This window comes from Prionailurus viverrinus, chromosome A1 (genome assembly GCF_022837055.1).
Source record: "Prionailurus viverrinus isolate Anna chromosome A1, UM_Priviv_1.0, whole genome shotgun sequence".
NCBI classification, from domain to species: Eukaryota; Metazoa; Chordata; class Mammalia; order Carnivora; family Felidae; genus Prionailurus; species Prionailurus viverrinus.
In genome coordinates this window covers 13,957,966-13,976,075 of record NC_062561.1, presented here as the reverse complement: position 1 = coordinate 13,976,075, position 18,110 = coordinate 13,957,966, and the positions used below count along the sequence as shown (strand labels likewise).

The 18,110-nt window shown below is 33.9% G+C and overlaps 1 protein-coding gene across 8 annotated transcripts in view; it reads right to left on the bottom strand.

The window, feature by feature from the left end:
* The window catches only part of NBEA (neurobeachin), a 680,460-nt gene that overhangs the window by 596,941 nt on the left and 65,409 nt on the right, over nucleotides 1–18,110 (bottom strand). For all 8 annotated transcript variants that reach the window (XM_047854707.1, XM_047854709.1, XM_047854711.1 and 5 more), the window contains exons 2-3: nucleotides 3,631–3,862; nucleotides 111–211 (exon numbers count right to left, since the gene is read on the bottom strand). In XM_047854707.1, the coding sequence (XP_047710663.1) occupies nucleotides 111–211; nucleotides 3,631–3,862 (333 nt within the window). The remainder of the gene's footprint in view (nucleotides 1–110; nucleotides 212–3,630; nucleotides 3,863–18,110) is intronic.

Sequence of the window (18,110 nt, the reverse complement as noted above, 5' to 3'; positions counted from 1 at the left end):
GGAACAGTTTCCATTACAAGTTCCAGTTTATAGCTCTCTAGAGACAAATTGTTGAACATTAAGTATTAATGCACTGATATTGAATACTTTTCCCTCTGACCACAGCTTACCCAGATTCCACTTTCTCCTCGAAGCATGCTGAACAAAAGCTTCAACTCCTTGACAGTGATGCTGTAGCTGGCAAGAACCCCCAACATATCAACTAGAAGATCTTTAAAGGAAAATAAAGTTATTCTGAACTCTAGTCGTGAGCTGCCATCTGTCAAGGTAATATACTTTTTGAAAGAGCAAAAGTTAGCAACTGTCATTTCTACATGTATATTCATCTAATTGTCCTCCAGAACTGCCATTCTAATTAAGAATTTTTAAGTTACCAGATAACTACAAACATGGTATTTGAATTTTAGGATTTTTTCCATCAGCGTCACCATTAAATTAAGTTTCCTTAGCAAATATATAAAATAGATTTTATAAATTCCCAGAATATACACACACATATACATTCACACACACACACACACACACACACACACACATCGGCTGTATGCAGGGAAAGGTAGACAAAAATATACAAAGGTGCAATGATTTAACATTGTAAATTGATTATTTTCAAATAAAAAAGTGATAGTTGACCATATTTTCTTTTAGAATTATCTATGCTTAATAAAATATATTCTGGAAATATTCCTTGTCCCATTAACAATTGTGAGCACTTACTCCTTGCCTGGCATTATTCCAAGTGGTTTACAATTATTAAGTGCACAAATCCTCACAACAAGCCTATGAGGTAAGTACTAGTATTAGCCCCTTCCTAAAATGAGGAATGTGAGGCATAAATACCCTAATCACATTGCCCAAGAACACACTCTACTAAGTGGTAGGGTCAGGATTAAAACCTAGGCAATATGGCTCCAGGGCCCTCTCTGTTACCTACCAGTCTCTAAAAGTATAACTTAAATGCATTACTAGGGATATCCACTCTGTTCATGTGTTTACGTGCATATGAGAGATACACCAGCTCACCAGATAACAGAAAAATTATACATTTAATTTTCTGGCCTTGATTTCTTTCTCATCTCTAGACATTGTGAGTAGTTCCGCTATCAATCGCTCTTTAGAAGAAATTACACATCTAAATAACTATACTTCATTTTCTCAATTTCTAAAGCACTTCCTAAGCATCAAAGATACTATACAAGTTATTACAATCAATACACATACACATTCTAAATAATTCATCATCAATTAATTTAAAAAGTGAGTTAGGATAAACTTAAATAGTTACTGATATATAATATATATTATCCAATATGACAATACCTGGAATTTGAGACTTTAAAAAAATTTATTATGTATGTATTTCAAAATAGGAATTTAAGGTGGTTATTTTCATCAATAAATAAGTGGCTAATCTTACTCAATGCCACAATAAGTAAGCAATCTTTATGATAAAATTGTGACTACTGATATGCCAACTTTTGAGAAATCTTTTAATACAATGTTTCATTACTCAATAAAAAAGTTTACGGTTACTGCATATTAGCCAGATGATCTCTTTCTAAGCAAAAATTCTAGATAGAAATCAAGCATTTATTAAAACCCCAGTTAATATGAAGCAGTTTTAAGCAATTAGCTGCAATGGCAAATTCATAGATTTCTTAAACATTTACCTATAAATACTTTTCTAAAAAATTAAAATCTTTCTCCCAAACTTTATCTCACCTCATATGTATGTCACAAAAAGTGATCTATTAAATTTTTACTTAATGACATAATTATTAATATTTATTATTTATTATACATATAATCAAGCAGGTCAGTTTAATTTTGTTATTGCAGGTCTTCTTTTCTGGACAGATTTTTTAAAGATAAACAAGTGCTAAGACTATGAAATTCTCTTATCAGTTCAGTATAGATGTTTAACTACCTTCTGTCATACCTGTACATTAGTAAATGAAAAATGCCTCTTTGAACTTAACATGCTATAAATATTCAGAGTGGGAACTCAGTAATATTTTGTTGGTTATTAGTGCTTCTTTACTATGTTGTCTAAATTTTAATTTCTCTACTGAAAAGTAAGGTACAGGTAATTTTCTGATGTTTATTCAATGATTAAAATAACAAAAAGTGAAAGTTTTGTATTACCAGAATTGCTACCATTGAGAAGCAAAGACAAGAGAATTAAGGAGCTTTTATAATAGAAAAATAACCATATGAACTTCTGCATATGATAGTACTAGTCAAGATTACTATCATCTTGTATCTCAAAGCTCATGAATTGTGCACGAGCAAACTACTATGTATATAATTGTGGCTCATTTTCTAAAGTGCACTTTATAAAGTGGTAGCCACTTTATTTCAAAAACAAACAAACAAAACTTCAGGGATTTAAACCCAGATATGAAGACCCAAAAATTGTATGATGTTCTACACATGTGTATATATAAGCTTATGCAAATAAATTCCTATTAAAGAATGCCAGAATTTACAGAACGGTTTAAAGAGGGTATGTATCATCATTAAAAAGATGTTCTAAATTTGAATTTCATTTTTCATCAAGTTAACCATCAGTAACCAACACAGAGAATGTTAAATCACTCTAAATAGAGATAGATGCCACCTTGAAAGCAATTAGAAATGATTGTAATATACTCTAAGAAAAAAAATTAATATTGTTTAAATTTAAAAAGCATTCATGTTTAACTTATCCTTCACTCCATTATTTCTTATTTACTGTTTTGTTCTACTAGTATTAAAATTAATTGTGCATAAATCAAAATATTATAGAGGATTTTCTGGTGTCTGAGCTACTTTTAAGGATCAGATATGATATTGTGAGGAGTCATACCAGCACTTTTAAGATTATGAAAACCCTTTTACATCAGAAGAAGCTTATGCTAAAGATTCATGGCTTAAAAAAAAACCAATATTTCAAGCTCTGAACTTATTTTTGGAGAATAATGTGGCTCTGTGACCACATTTCAAAACATTTCTACTGAAGTGCATCTAACAACAAAGGAGAATGAACTTGGAAGGAGGTAAAGGATTGGCAACGAAAATTCATAGATTTCAAAGTTATTTGAAATAACGCATAACAATTCCATGCAATTTTTATGTTCTAATCTATATCTTTTTAATACAAAATTTCTCTTAAAAAAATTGGACACTTCCTAAAAATTCAACATGCTTATCCCAAGGCTATTAGTACCCCCCTATTATAGTTCCACATAGGTCAAACTGAAGAGCACAGAGCTCGAAAAGTTGAAGTGCTCATTACGCAGAATTGTAGTACATGTTGTAAATTTTCAGTTATGTAAAGGTTTAACTAAGTACTATGTAAAAAGGTACTGTTTATTTTTCTGATAGATTTCATAGTATTTATTCCACACTATTGAGATTCTAAAACCTAGAAAAGCAAAATTAGTAATTATGTTTGTCTAATACAAAAGAAAGTATCTTCCATTCTTCAAGTTTTCCCTTAATATACAAGGCAAACTTTCCATACATTTCTATTTATCTATTTTAAATCAAGTTAGCTTCAACAAATCTAATTACCAGTAGAATATAAAGAGAAGTACGTGAATCTTTATAAACATTTAAAGTATATTTTCCTGTCAGATAACCCCATACCTGCTATCATGTCATCTACAGCACTCATTTTCAGCAATACTTGTTCAATTAGCCCAACTTCTGTGCTAGTCTGTAAATTCCGAACACTTTTTCGTAAAATGGCTGTAAACATGCTCCATATTTCTGCTTGACATGTTACATCACAGTGCTCCAAAAGCTCTGTCATGCATGTTATACTCTCAGCATCCTGGATAATAAAGTTCATCTCCAAGTCAAATTCTCCACCAACCAGCTGAAAATGAACAAAAAGAAACAATAACTAATGATAACATGAGAGATCATTTACAACAATAAATTAAAAACAATAAAAGAAATCAACTAGCAGGAGAGCACAGCTACTCTAAAAAATTTCAAGTCTTCTAGTCTAAAACTAATTTTGATAAAAATGTGAAAGCCATAGATAAAGGTGCTGTAAGAATTAAAACTAGTAAAATCTGTTTTTTTTTTTTTTTTTTTAATGGAAAAAGGCAATTTCAAATCCAGCAGAGCAAAATAGTGGAAGACTACTGGGTAGGATTCATGACAAATTCCTATGAAAAAGAGAAAGAGTTTGGCCCCTGGGCTCCTGGGTGGCTCAGTCAGTTAAGCATTTGACTCTTGATTTTGGCTCAGGTCACAATCTCAAGGTCATGAGATCCAGCAGCCCCCCTCCCAAATCCCCACACCCAGTACAGGGCTATGTGCTGGGCATGGAGCCTGCCTAAGATTCTCTCTCCTCCTCTTCCTCTGCCCCTCCTTGCTAGTGCATGCAAGTTCTCGTTCTCTCTCTCTCTCTCTCTCAAAAAAATAAAATAAAATAAAATAAAAAATAAAAGCCTGGCACTTAAAAGTGATAATCATTAGAAAATGAAGAATTCGCTAGGGATAAATTTTAATACCTGAAATTTCTTTTGTGACAGTACTAGACTGACAAATAGATGTAACAGAAGAGAAACAAAGGGGCCAAATCTTCATGTATAGAAGCTAAAGAAATATGAAACTGATACCAGCAAACTTATAGTTAATGTGAAAATGATAGAATCTATGTTAAAAAATACTTAAAAGAGGGGTGCCTGGGTGGCTCAGTCCGTTAAGTGTCCAACTTCCACTCAGGTCACGATCTCATGGTTTTTGAGTCCGAGCCCACGTAGGGCTCTGTGTTGACAACTCAGTGCCTGGAGCCTGCTTCAGATTCTGTGTCTCCCTCTCTCTCTGCCCCTCCCCCACTCTCTCTTGCACATGCACACTCTCCCTCTCTCTCAAAAATAAACATTAAAAAAAATTTTTTAATGCTTGAAAGATATATACCTAGTATTTTATAATACTGTATTTGTAAAAATGTGAATTGATACACAAAGACGATTTAATAGCAATGTATTTGACTTGTGACATTATGTCAAAAATGAGTCAAAAGTACTACTGTCCCCCCTCAAATGCTACTTTAAGTACAGTGATGGATAAATACACATATAATAAAGTATATGATGATACTCTTATTCTCCCTTAATCAATTCACATATGATATATTAATTACATTGTTGTAAGTACCATTTTTAAAGAAAAACATTGATAAAATGGGTATCTTTCTGGTCTAAAGAATGGAAAATTTAGAAACAGCCATATACAAAATGCCTGACAAATCTGAAGTCATTCATTCATTAATAAATATCTTATTTACTAAAGACTAGAAATTACCATTCTAGGAACTAGGGATATATCTGTAGACAAGAAAAAGCCCATGCATTAACAGTGTTAAGTTCCAGAAATAAAGATGTATATACGTACATATGCATGCATATTACATCTTATCTCCCCAAAAGTTGAAATTGGTTTATAAGTTACATAGAGCATAAGAAGACATAAAATGTAAGTAGTTAAGTAAAAGAAGCAAAGGAAAAATAAGTTTAGGGGCAGGTAAGTACCAGAAATTAGAATCAAGAAGTAGAATGTTTTATCAAAGAAAAATATTCATTATAAGGGTGGATGATCACAGGCTATGAAATAAGATTAATAATAATAATAATAATAATAATAATACCACTGCCAGGTAACCTTACATACATCATTTAGTACTATTCATTCTAAGGGCTTTACATATGTTAAATAATTTAATTCTCCCAACAACGTACGAGAAAAAAGCTATTATTATCTTCATTTTACAGATAAAGAAAAATAGGCAAAGAAAATTTAATTTGGAAAAGGTCACAAAACTAGTAAATACAGGATCCAGAATCAAAACCCTGGGATTTGAGGGGCTCCTGGGTGGCTCAGTTGGTTGAGCGACTGACTTCAGCTCAGGTCATGATCTCGCAGTTTATGAGTTCGAGCCCCACGTCGGGTTCTGTGCTGACAGCTCAGAGCCTGGAGCCTGCTTCGAATTCTGGGTCTCCCCCTATCTCTACCCCTCCCCTGCTCACGCTCTGTATCTCTCTATCTCTCAATAATAAATAAACATTAAAAAAATTTTTTTTTAAAAACCCTGGGATTTGATCCCAGGATCAGAATAAGTCTGTCTTCATACAAGTCCATATAAGCAATAAAATCTCATTTAAGAATATTTTTAAAGTCTTTTGAAATTTAAGAATTTAAAAACAAAATTCTCAAATTTTAAAATAATACATTATGTGTGTATTTTTCTCTGTAACAGCTCTAAAACTCAACTTTATGAGAAACTAGCCCTTATCCTAATTTCTGATTTTTTTTTTTAAACAAACCTAGATATTCTCTCAGGTTAAAGGCTGGTTTTATTTCTGTGTATGAAACAACTTCAACTCCTCCTATTTGCCTTATTAACAAAAATAGCTACAAGAATAGTTAAGAGGGGTGCCTGGGTGGCGCAGTCGGTTAAGCGTCCGACTTCAGCCAGGTCACGATCTCACGGTCCGTGGGTTCGAGCCCCGCGTCAGGCTCTGGGCTGATGGCTCAGAGCCTGGAGCCTGTTTCCGGTTCTGTGTCTCCCTCTCTCTCTGCCCCTCCCCCGTTCATGCTCTGTCTCCCTCTGTCCCAAAAATAAAATAAACGTTGAAAAAAAAATTTTTAAAAAAAAGAATAGTTAAGAGACTGTCTCCGAATTCAGACTTCCTGGATTCAGATTTTAGCTGTATTACTCACTTGCTGTGTGACCTTAATGACTCTACTTCTCTAGGTCTCAGTTACTTCATCTAAATATGGGAATGAAAGTTCCTTATCTAATAATGTTGTTGTTATGAGGATTAAATAACATAACTGGGTTTAAACCCTTAGGAACAAAGTCAGGCATATAGCCAGCCTTCAGCTAAGGTGAGATATGACCAGTTCTCTTATAACCCCAGCTTTGAGCTTAAAAAAAAAAAAAAAAAAAAAAAAAAGTAGCCATCTGATCATGTATGTCTGAAGTACCATGAAACAGCTAGCTTAACGCCTTGTTTCCAGCAAATGTCAAACTGCTGTGGATTATATACTCTCTTAGATATTAATTGTAGATCTGTGAAAAACAACTCAAACATCTTTTCACCATACCATGGTCTTATCAAAGAACTGTTTGCTTTTTCACTATTATATACCCAATTGACCTGGGTCACTACTATGAACCTTGTAGACCAGTGGCTAGTAACACAGAAGAGGTAATCTAAAAGAGAACCATATAGAGAAAAATAAACCACAGGTTTGAAAATCAATGATGTGAACATTTACTGACTACACTAACAGAAGTAGATACCAAGGTATAAGTCTACTGAGCCTCTAAATAATCTGTGTGAGAATTAGGATACATTAAAATGGGAGAACACTAAAGAATTTTTTAGACTAATCTCCTAAATGAATTGTAAGGGCTTCAGTTGAGTCTGGCATAACGAACAACCATTATGTAATGTGTAATAACAGAGATGGGCTCAGTGGGAAGAAAAAAAATAGTCTGCTTTTAAAGGAATTAACAATTAATATGTGTAATTCTAACAATCAGGCTCTGTTATGTGAAGCTTACGGTTCCATCTTTCAGTTAAAAAACAATGCTCCTTTCTATATATCATTTAATTACAAAAGAGTACAGTCTGGCTCTCTGATTTCTTTGCCAGCAGCTGCAAAAAAAATTTATTGTATATTTTGTAAAGTGGTCGTATATTTTCAGCTGGTCTTTGTAACCTTTATTATAATGTTTAATACTTTAATGTGAATAAGGCTAAGTGCTTACAAAACTATCATTCTAAAATTAGAGAAATATTTATCCCCCACTTAAAAATGAGTGGTTCAATATTTACCAAACTAAAACATGTAAGACAAAGTAGAAACAATTGGCCTTTATTACTTAAACCATTCTTTAACAATCCTATGAGGAAAGGCATAATCGTCCTCATAGAAATGAAAATAAATGAGATTAAGCAGCATGAACAAGGTCACATATAAGCAATCCAGGATTCTAATCTATTGAATAATGAACTTAAATACCTTCCTATGAAGTCAGAAGTACAAACCTAAAAAATAGAAATGGGATGTATTATGGTAGTTTTACAAAGAAATCAGTGTTTTATGAACTCTGTGTGGGAGAAAAGGAAAGAGAAAATAATTTCTATGGGTAAGCAATAAAACATCCAGAGGTAGTAAATTTTTAATTTGTTTTTTTTTTTTTTTCATTTTAAAAAGCAACCAATTTACTTAAGGTTATTTTGGCAAGAAAGTGGAAGACTCAATTTTAAGGCTCAATTACAGGAAAATTAGCAATAAACACTAAAAAAAAATCATAGGAAAACCATTTAAAAATCAAACAAAATGACATAAGAAGGCTAAAAAAGCTAAATCAAAAGAACCAAAATCACTGTTACCATAGTATAAACAAGATATATAAATCAATTAAGTCTCCTGTAAATCTGAACATGTCAATGTAATACTCTATTTGAAGGTAACAGTCTTCTTTTCTTCCAGGCCTTCTCCTTAAAATTCTAAAAGGTATTACCACTGCAAGAAAAGTGGCCCACAATGGTTCTTCCTACTCAAGAATTGGTCATAAGTGAATTTATATAAAATAAGTATCATAGCTGAGCTTTTTAAATGAAATAACTTATTTACATAAAGTAAATAAAATTTATTATATAAAAATTTGGAATATAAAATGCTGACTTGGAAAATATTATCTTCTGAAAGTACTAAAGTTACTAGCAATTTAATATCTTTTATCTTTGTAATATAAAGCTTTTAAATATCTTCATTTTGAAATCTTAGATTATCTGAATCATACGTGAAAATTATTTTTCATTAAGTAGATCAGACTGGACAATTATAAACCATTTAAATTTCTTTGCAACTTATTCTTCTGGATAAATTCTAAACTAGGACACACTACCTATAAAGCCACAATTTAACACCCCAGCTTCAGCTTCCTCTACTTTCCATTTCCTAGCTAATGTCACAGGAACAATTTCTGCATTGCAGATCTCTCATTGCATCTAAAACTTTTCATAGATGTTACTCCCTATATATGACACAGAGTTCTCTCCCAACTTTTATATTTGTTAACTTCCATTAAACCTGCAACCACTAACTCCAGAAAGCCTTCCCGTTACCTACAAAAATGGCCTTTCTCTGAATTCCCAATATACCCACGCACACCATAGCAATCACTGCATGATACAGCTGTTTACAAATTTTTTTCTATTCCCCACATTACAATAAGCTTTGAAAGAGTAAGGACCGTTTTTATCTAAGTATCCACTATACCTATGCCTTTAGCCCATGAAAATTATTCAGTGTTTCACATGGAATGGGGAAGATGGCAAGATGGGAGGGCAGGAGGAAGGGAAAGAGGGTCTAGTTGTAAGCCAGACCTTCTGCTGTGTTTCCCTATTCTCCTTCAGTAATGAACTGCTCTTATTGCCATATAACTTTTTTAATGCTGGGGGGCGGGGGGAGATTACAAAGCCAGAGATGTTTTCTCATTCCTGTTTATACCCTGAGGTCGCCTAACTTTTTCTTCTATTACTACTTGGAAAATATGTAATCTTTAACGAATAAAATTTAGAAGATTTGTACTCTTGACTTAGTAAGGTACTAGGTACAGTACACACAATTTTAAGTTGTTAAAATCTGGCTTAATTCTATATCCACTTCCAGTTTCTAACTATTTTCAAGTGAAATCAGTATACAATATCTTCCCTTGAAAAAGATCACATCACCAAAAACTGGCAGAATGGGCAACTCCGGGGCAATGTTCTCCCTAAAAAACTAATGAGCTGGCAGAAACTATCAAAATCAACTTCTGAAAAATTCTGGAATCAAGACACAAATGTACAGCAACCAGAGGAAGACTTTGTGAAGAAGCAGCCACTGTTTTGTGATAAAAGGAATGTCCCATCTACAATCCCCCACATCCCAGAGGGCAACAGTCATCAGGACAGCATCCATCCTGCACAAGTGTGAGGGTTTCTAGTTCCAGAGGAAGTGGCAGGAATCTTATACTCAGGGTTGTAGGTGTCAACCTATCTGGCAGCTTCCCAAAGGACAGGTGCAAAGAACTGTCTTTGTTTCACCAAACTTAGAATATCCCCAGGGCTAGGACACTTTCACTAAAAGCATTTAAAGCCACAGGTATTAGCTGCAGCAGTCTGAGCTGCAGACAGTACTTGGGACAGCAGTAGACAGACCAGAAGCCTGGGAAGGAAGACGTGGGGAAAGAAGGTACGTGTGGGTATACGGTCTTCGAAAGGCTCTCCTGTACACTACTGCTTGCATGCCCAGGGCAAGTTGCACGTCATAAAAAGCCTACAAAGATCCTAACCTTTCACTTGTAGCTGGCCTTTAGGCTCTACACTAGTAGGAAGCAAAAGCTGGCGGAGAGCTGTAAACGGCCCAACTAAGCACCACAGGAGTGTCTCAAAAGAGCAAATCTGCAAAGATGGGAAGAGTATTTTTTTGTTTCTTCTTTTTTTCTTTCCTTGGCTCCAGGCATTTAAAGTAATTCTGTCAAAACATCAGCTGACCACCAAACAAACAGAACTTCAATGGCTACACACGACAGAGAGGACAGACTTAGAAACGTACTTTAGAAAATCACTAAGCAAACAACCCACAACAGCAACAACCAACACAGGGGAAAGAAGAATCTGATGTCCAGTTACCACATGACAATATTCAAAATGTCCAGTCTCCTACAAAAAGTTATGAGACATGCAAAGAAACAAGAAATATGGCCCATCTAAGGAGAAAAAAATTAATGTTCAAATTTTGATACATTTGTCTTGATGATCTCCTTCCTCTATTCTGTCCTCCTGCTTACATATTGTTTTCTTTCTCTTTCTACACAGATGTCCTTTCCTGTAAGTCAATCAAATTACTTTTAGAAGCAGATACAATCTAAATTTTAAAGCTCTTGAATTATTAACCTCTAAAGAAGGCATCTTTGAGATAAACTTGTACCTATAATTTTACAAAGAAATAAAAAAAGGAAATATAAAATAAAAATTAAGAACCACCATTTCGTGAACACTTATGTACTGAGTAATTTATGTATATACAGTCCCATTTAATTCTCATAATTTTGTGAGGCAGTATCTCAAACAAGAAAATGAAGATTAATCTATATAACCAGCCCCAGGTCCCAAAGCTAGTGTCAACATCAGAATTTTTCTTACTTTGTCAGTATTGTATAGAAGTAAGTATATCAATACTAAAGAGACCACCCCCAAGACATACATACGTAACTCCCTCAGTCATGTCATCTTCAAGATCTGCTGTGTGCATAGTAAACGACTTGTAGATAAATTTTTAGTACATAACAGGAAAATACTTTATAATTTGGACATGAACGTAATAAAAGTAAATGATCCTAAACCCAGATGACACACTAAGGCAAGAAAAATACAAAACTGCTTGCCTCCTATTTCTTTCACAATAGTCATCTCTACAATTAATTTGTATTGGTAATCTTTCTATGGCATAGAAATAACTATACCCAAGAGTATAACAAATGGTGCTACAAATACAGTCCATAAAAACTCTAGGGAATGGAGAAGAAAGCAATGTGAGTGCTTCCTTTAAAATATATTTAAAACAACATGCAGTTCATCAAAAGCAGTATAATCACTTTTATAATTACTTTGTAAGACTATAACAAACAGATGATAAGTATACCTGGCTGCTAGCAGCCAACTAATGAGTAAAATACAGTAAAAATTAAAAGTCTTAATTGCCAAACCACCATATATTTTTAAATTATAACTCCAAGCCTAACACTGAAAACCCTAATCCATCTCATAAATAAAGGCGAAACAAAAATTTTTGCAAATATTAGTTGAGAGAATTCATTGCCGGCAGACTTACACTACATGAATTGTTAAAATCAGTTCTTCCAGCAGAAGGAAAATGATACCAGATGGAAATTTGAAATGACATAAAAAATTCAGGAATGCTAGAATTGTTAAGTCTGTTGTTAAATACAAAAGACTTTTTTTCTCATTTTGAAAACTCTTTAAAAGATACTCATAAAAATACCAACAATGTATTAAGGGATTTACAAATATAAGGAAAAAAAAAAACAATGACTAGAAGAGCACAAGGGACAGCAGAGGAAGAAATAGTATACTTTAGAAGGTTCTTACTATGTACCTGAAGTGGTATATTATTTGAAGGTAGAGAATGATAATAATGTATACTGTAAACTCTAGGAAAACACTAAATATAAAAAAGAAACAATTTCAAAGACCTTAACAGACACCTCACTGAAGAAGATATACAGATGACAACAAAGCATTAGGATGTTCCACAAATCATATGTCATCATGGAAATGCAAATTAAACAACAAGATGTCACTACACACCTACTAGAATGGCCAATATCTAGTACACACCAACAATACCAAATGCTGCAAGGATGTTGAGCAACAGGAACTCTCATTCATTGCTCATGGAAATGCAAAATGGTACAGCCACTTTGGAAGAAAGTTTGGTGGTTTCTAACAAAAGTAAACATACTTTTACCACATGGTCCAGCACCTGCTCTCCTTGGTATTCACTCAAAGGAGTTGACAACTTAGGTTCACATAAAAGTCTGGACATGGATGTTTATAGTATCTTCATTAATAATTGCCAAAACCAGGAAGCAACCAAGATGTCCTTCAGTTGGTGAACAGATAAACTGGTACAACCAGACAAGGGAATATTATTCAGCAATAAAAAGAAATGAGCTATCATGCTATGATAAGACATAGAGGAACCTAAATTGCATTAGATAAACCAATCTGAAAAGACCACATATTGTATGATTCTAACCATATGACATTCTGGAAAAGGCAAAACTATGAAGATAATAAAAAGATCAGTGATTGCCAGGAGTTGGTGAAAGGACAGATAAATGGGTGGAGCACAGAGGATTTTTAAGGCAGTGAAAATACTTTGTATGATATAGAATAATGGATACATATCATTATACATTTGTCAAATCCACAGAATGTATATCACCAAGAGTGAGCCACAATGTAAACCATTAGACTGAAATGATTATATGTATCCGGATAGGTTCATCAATTGTAACAAATGTATATACTCTGATAGAAGATGTTAAGTGGGGAGACTGTGCATGTGTAGGAGCAAGGGATATATGGGAAATCTCTGTACCTTTCCCTCAATTTTGCTGTGAATCTAAAACTGCTCTAAAAGCTAAAGGCTTAATTTAAAAAGTATTATTTTAAAGAAAAAATAATAGGTATAATTCATAAATCAACAGTAAATGTAAAATGGAATAATATTTAATCAATCCAAAACCAGACATGAAACAGGAAAAAGAGAAACAAAAAAAGGGGTGTGATAAATATAAAATAGCAAAAACAGCAGACTGAAATGTTGCCATATTAATAATTACATTAAACGTAAATAACATACAACCATTACTTAAAACACAGAGATTATAAGAATGTATAAAATAAGCAAAATCCTATTAAATTCTATATACAAAAAACATTGTAGAGGCCAGCAAACTTTATTGTAAAGAGCCATACAATAAAGATTTTAGACATCCAGGATCTTATGATCTCTATCATTACTACTCAACTCTGCATTTGTAATTTGAAAGCAGTCACATATAATACATAAATGACATGGTGTGGCTGTGTTCCAATAAAACTGTATTTATACAATGAAATGACTAGCAGGTAACTAACCTCAGAACTAAAATTTAAGACATAGGTTAAAAGGAAAATGACAAAAAAAGATACACCGTGCAAACACAATTAAAAAGAAAATGGTGTAACAATATTAGTATCACATAAAACGGACTTTGTAAAAGAAAAATTGGAACTTTCCATCAGGAGAATGGAGTTGATTCATCAAAATGGCATAGCAGCCCAAATAAGAATGAATCTAATAAAAGAGCAAAAGAGAAACAAACAAGTCTGCAATTTTAGTTGTAAATTTTGATACTCCTCTCTCAGGCACTGGGAGAATAAATGAACAACAAAAAAAACGTAAAAATATAGAAGTCTTAAATAACATTATCAACCAGCTTGACCTAGCTGTTAGGGAGGCATATAAAACAGTCCACCCAACACTCCACCATGCCGTAATGCATACTATTTTCAAGTGCTTTATCAAATATTCACCAAGATGAGATTATCCTTGGCTGTAAAAGAAATCCCAATAAAGCTTAAAATTCTTATCACAATAAAGTTAAAATAAAAATCAGTAAAATTATGGGGCACCTGGGTGGCTCAGTTAGTTAAACGTCCAACTCTAGACTTTGGCTCAGGTCATGATCTCATGGTTCATGAGTTTGAGTCCCGTATTGGGCTCCCTGCAGAGCTCGCTTTGGATCCTCTGTCCATCTCTTTCTCTGCCCCTGCTCCCCTCAAAAAATCAGTAAAAACATACATCAGAAAAAAAAATATGAAAGTCTCTGGCAAACTTATACTTAATAACCTGTTTACCGGGGCGCCTGGGTGGCGCAGTCGGTTAAGCGTCCGACTTCAGCCAGGTCACGATCTCACGGTCCGGGAGTTCGAGCCCCGCGTCGGGCTCTGGGCTGATGGCTCAGAGCCTGGAGCCTGTTTCCGATTCTGTGTCTCCCTCTCTCTCTGCCCCTCCCCCGTTCATGCTCTGTCTCTCTCTGTCCCAAAAATAAAAATAAACGTTGAGAAAAAAAAAAAAATAATTAAAAAAAAAAAAATAACCTGTTTACCAAAGCAGGTGTGATCAGGGAAATTGGGAAAATAATTTAACTAAATAAAGTGAAAACACAACATGTCAAAATTTATGGCATGTAGCTAAAACAGTGCTCCAGGGAAATTTATGCTATTAAATACCTATATTACTAAAAAAGAAAGATTTCAAATCAGTTACCTCTAGATTCCATATTTAGAAACTAGAAAGAGTAAATCATACATAAAGTAAGACAAATTTAAAAATGTAACTAAAACAAAAGAAAAATCAAAGATACAAAAAACAGTCAAAACAATAGAGAAGAATGATGAAACCAAATGCTGGTTCTTCAACTAGCCAGATAAATCAAAATGGGGGTGGCAGAGGGCCTTGGGAAAGAAAGTCTAGAGTGGAATACAAATTAGCATCAACACAAATAAGACTCATCACTATAAATCTCACATTCACTAAAAGGGTAATAAGTGATTCTTCTAAATAATTTTATGTCTATCAATTTGACAACTTAAATGAAAAACACAAATTATTTGAATGATATAAATTACCAAAGGTTACTTTAAGAAACAATCTAAATAGTCCTATGTCTGTAAGAGAAATTGAATTTGTAGTTACAAATCTTCTCAGAAACAACACCTGAGATCCAGATGATTTCACAGATGAATTCTTACTTAAAAATGAATTACTATGAACTCTACATAATCTTTCCCAGAAATTTTAAAAGAGGGAACATTTCCAACATTATTTTATGAGCCAACAATACCACGATAATAAAACCAGAAAAACTATCAGAAAAAGAAAACTATACCCAAATCATCCTCATGAACATAGACACAAAAAAACTTTAACAAAATATATAGCAAATCTAAATAAGCAACATGTTAACCACAGAAGAATCACACATCATCAATAAGAACATTTTAGGGGTGCCTGGGTGGCTCAGTTGGTTAAGTGTCTGACTTTGGCTCAGGTCATGATCTCATGGTCCGTGAGTTCAGGCCCTGTGTCAGGCTCTGGGCTGATAGCTCAGAGACTGGAGCTTGCTTCAGATTCTGTCTCCCTCTCTCTCTGCCCTCCCCCTCCCACGCTCTGTTTCTCTCTTTCTCTCTCTCTCAAAAAATGAGTAGATTTAAAAAAAAAAAAATCAGTACATTTTATCCCAGGGATGCAGGAAGCTTACCAATCAAAAAATCTAACAATGTAATTCACCGTTATGAACAGACTGAAAAGACAAAAGCCATCTGATCATCTCAAAAGGTTTAGAAAAATCATTTGACAAAATTCAAAACTAGTCATTATTAAAAAAACTTTCACCAAACTAGGAATATAAAGAAATATCCTCCAACTGATATAAGCTATCTGTGAAAAACCTACAGCTAACATCATACCTAATGCTGAATGCCTGCATGCTTTTCAGGAATAAGGCAAGGCTATCCTCGTCTGCAACCAGTTCTATTCCGTATTATCCTAGGTGCCCAAGCCAATGCAAAATGCCAAGACATATAGATTATAAAGGAAAAGATAAAACTCTCTTTATTCACAAACATCATAATCATTTACATAGAAAATCGTAAGAAATCTACTCAAAGCTTCTCAAATTAGGGGCACCTGGTGGCTCAATTGGTTAAGCCTCCAATTTGATTTCAGCTCAGGTCACGATCTCACTGTTCATGGGATCAAGCCCTACATGGGGCTGTATGCTGACAGTGGGAAACCTGCTTGGGATTCTCCCTCTCTCTCTGCCCCTTCCCCATTTGTGCTGGCTGTCTCTCTCAAAATAAATAAGTAAACATTTTTAAAAAGTGGAAAAAAAGTCTCTAAAGTCTCTTAAAAATAAAAAAGCTTCTCAAGTTAATAAAGAATTTTACTATTCTCAGGATTTAAGATCTATACAGAAAAATCATTTATATTTCTCTTTATATTAGCAAGAACAATTAGAATATATTAAAACCAAAAATAGTAAGATAGCATAAAACATGAAATACTCAAAAATTCACCTAAACATGTGTAAGGTCTGTACCCTTAAAACCATAAAACATTGCTATGACTTTTGGGTTTGCTTTTGTTTTTTTTTAAATAGAGAAAAGAAAAAAAGACCTAAAATCTAAACAGTTGTAGGAATGTACCATATTCAAGGACTGGAAGATGTCAATTCCACCCATATTTTTACACAATCTAAGCCACAATCATGCTGCCTTTTTGTTAGGAATTCACAGGTTCTAAAATGTACGCGGAAATTAAAGAAGTATGTAATAGCCAAAGACAAATCCAAAACAGAAGAATAAACTTGAGAGGCCCTAAACTACCAGACTTTATAACTTACTACAAAGCCACATAAATCAAGACAATGTGGTATTGCCATTACAATAAACATACACATCAACAGAACAGAACAGAAAGTCCAATCACAGACCCACACAAATCAAAATAAAATCAGTACATCATCAACTGATTAGAGACAAATGTGTCAACATAAATAATGGGGGAAGACAGTATTTACAAAGAGTGAAATACAACTGGACGTCCATATGCCAATAACTGAACCTTGCCTCTTTACACCATTTGTAAATGCAAGAGTTAAACCTATAAAACATCTAGGAAAGAATATTTTGAGTTTGGATTTGGCAAATATTTCTTACACAGGCCACAAAAGGACATTACAAAACTGATGATCTGGACTTCCACAAATTAATATACTGTTAAGAAAATGAGAAGATAGGGGCGCCTGGGTGGCGCAGTCGGTTAAGCGTCCGACTTCAGCCAGGTCACGATCTCGCGGTCCGTGAGTTCGAGCCCCGCGTCGGGCTCTGGGCTAATGGCTCGGAGCCTGGAGCCTGTTTCCAATTCTGTGTCTCCCTCTCTCTCTGCCCCTCCCCCGTTCATGCTCTGTCTCCCTCTGTCCCAAAAATAAATAAACGTTGAAAAAAAAAATTTAAAAAAAAAAAAAAAAAGAAAATGAGAAGATAAACCACAGCCCAAGAAGAAATATTTGCAAATCACATCTGATTAAGGACTATTCAGAATATATAATAATATATAAAGAGCTCTCACATTTTAATAATAAAAAAGATAACCCACTTTTTTAAAACAGGCAAAAGATCTAAACTGATGTTTCCAAAAAAAATGTGAAAATGCCATATAAGCCCATGAAAAGATGCTTAACATCATTTGACATTAAGAGAATGCAAAATCAAAGCATTACTTTACCACTATACACCCACTAGATTCAAATAAAAAAGACTGATAATACAAAACGTTGAAAAGCATATGTATGAAACAACTGGAACTCTCACTTGTCTCTTATGTGAATACAAATGATACAGCCACTTTGGAAAACGATTTGGTACGTTTTTCATAATGTGAAACACACATTTACCTATACATCCTGACAT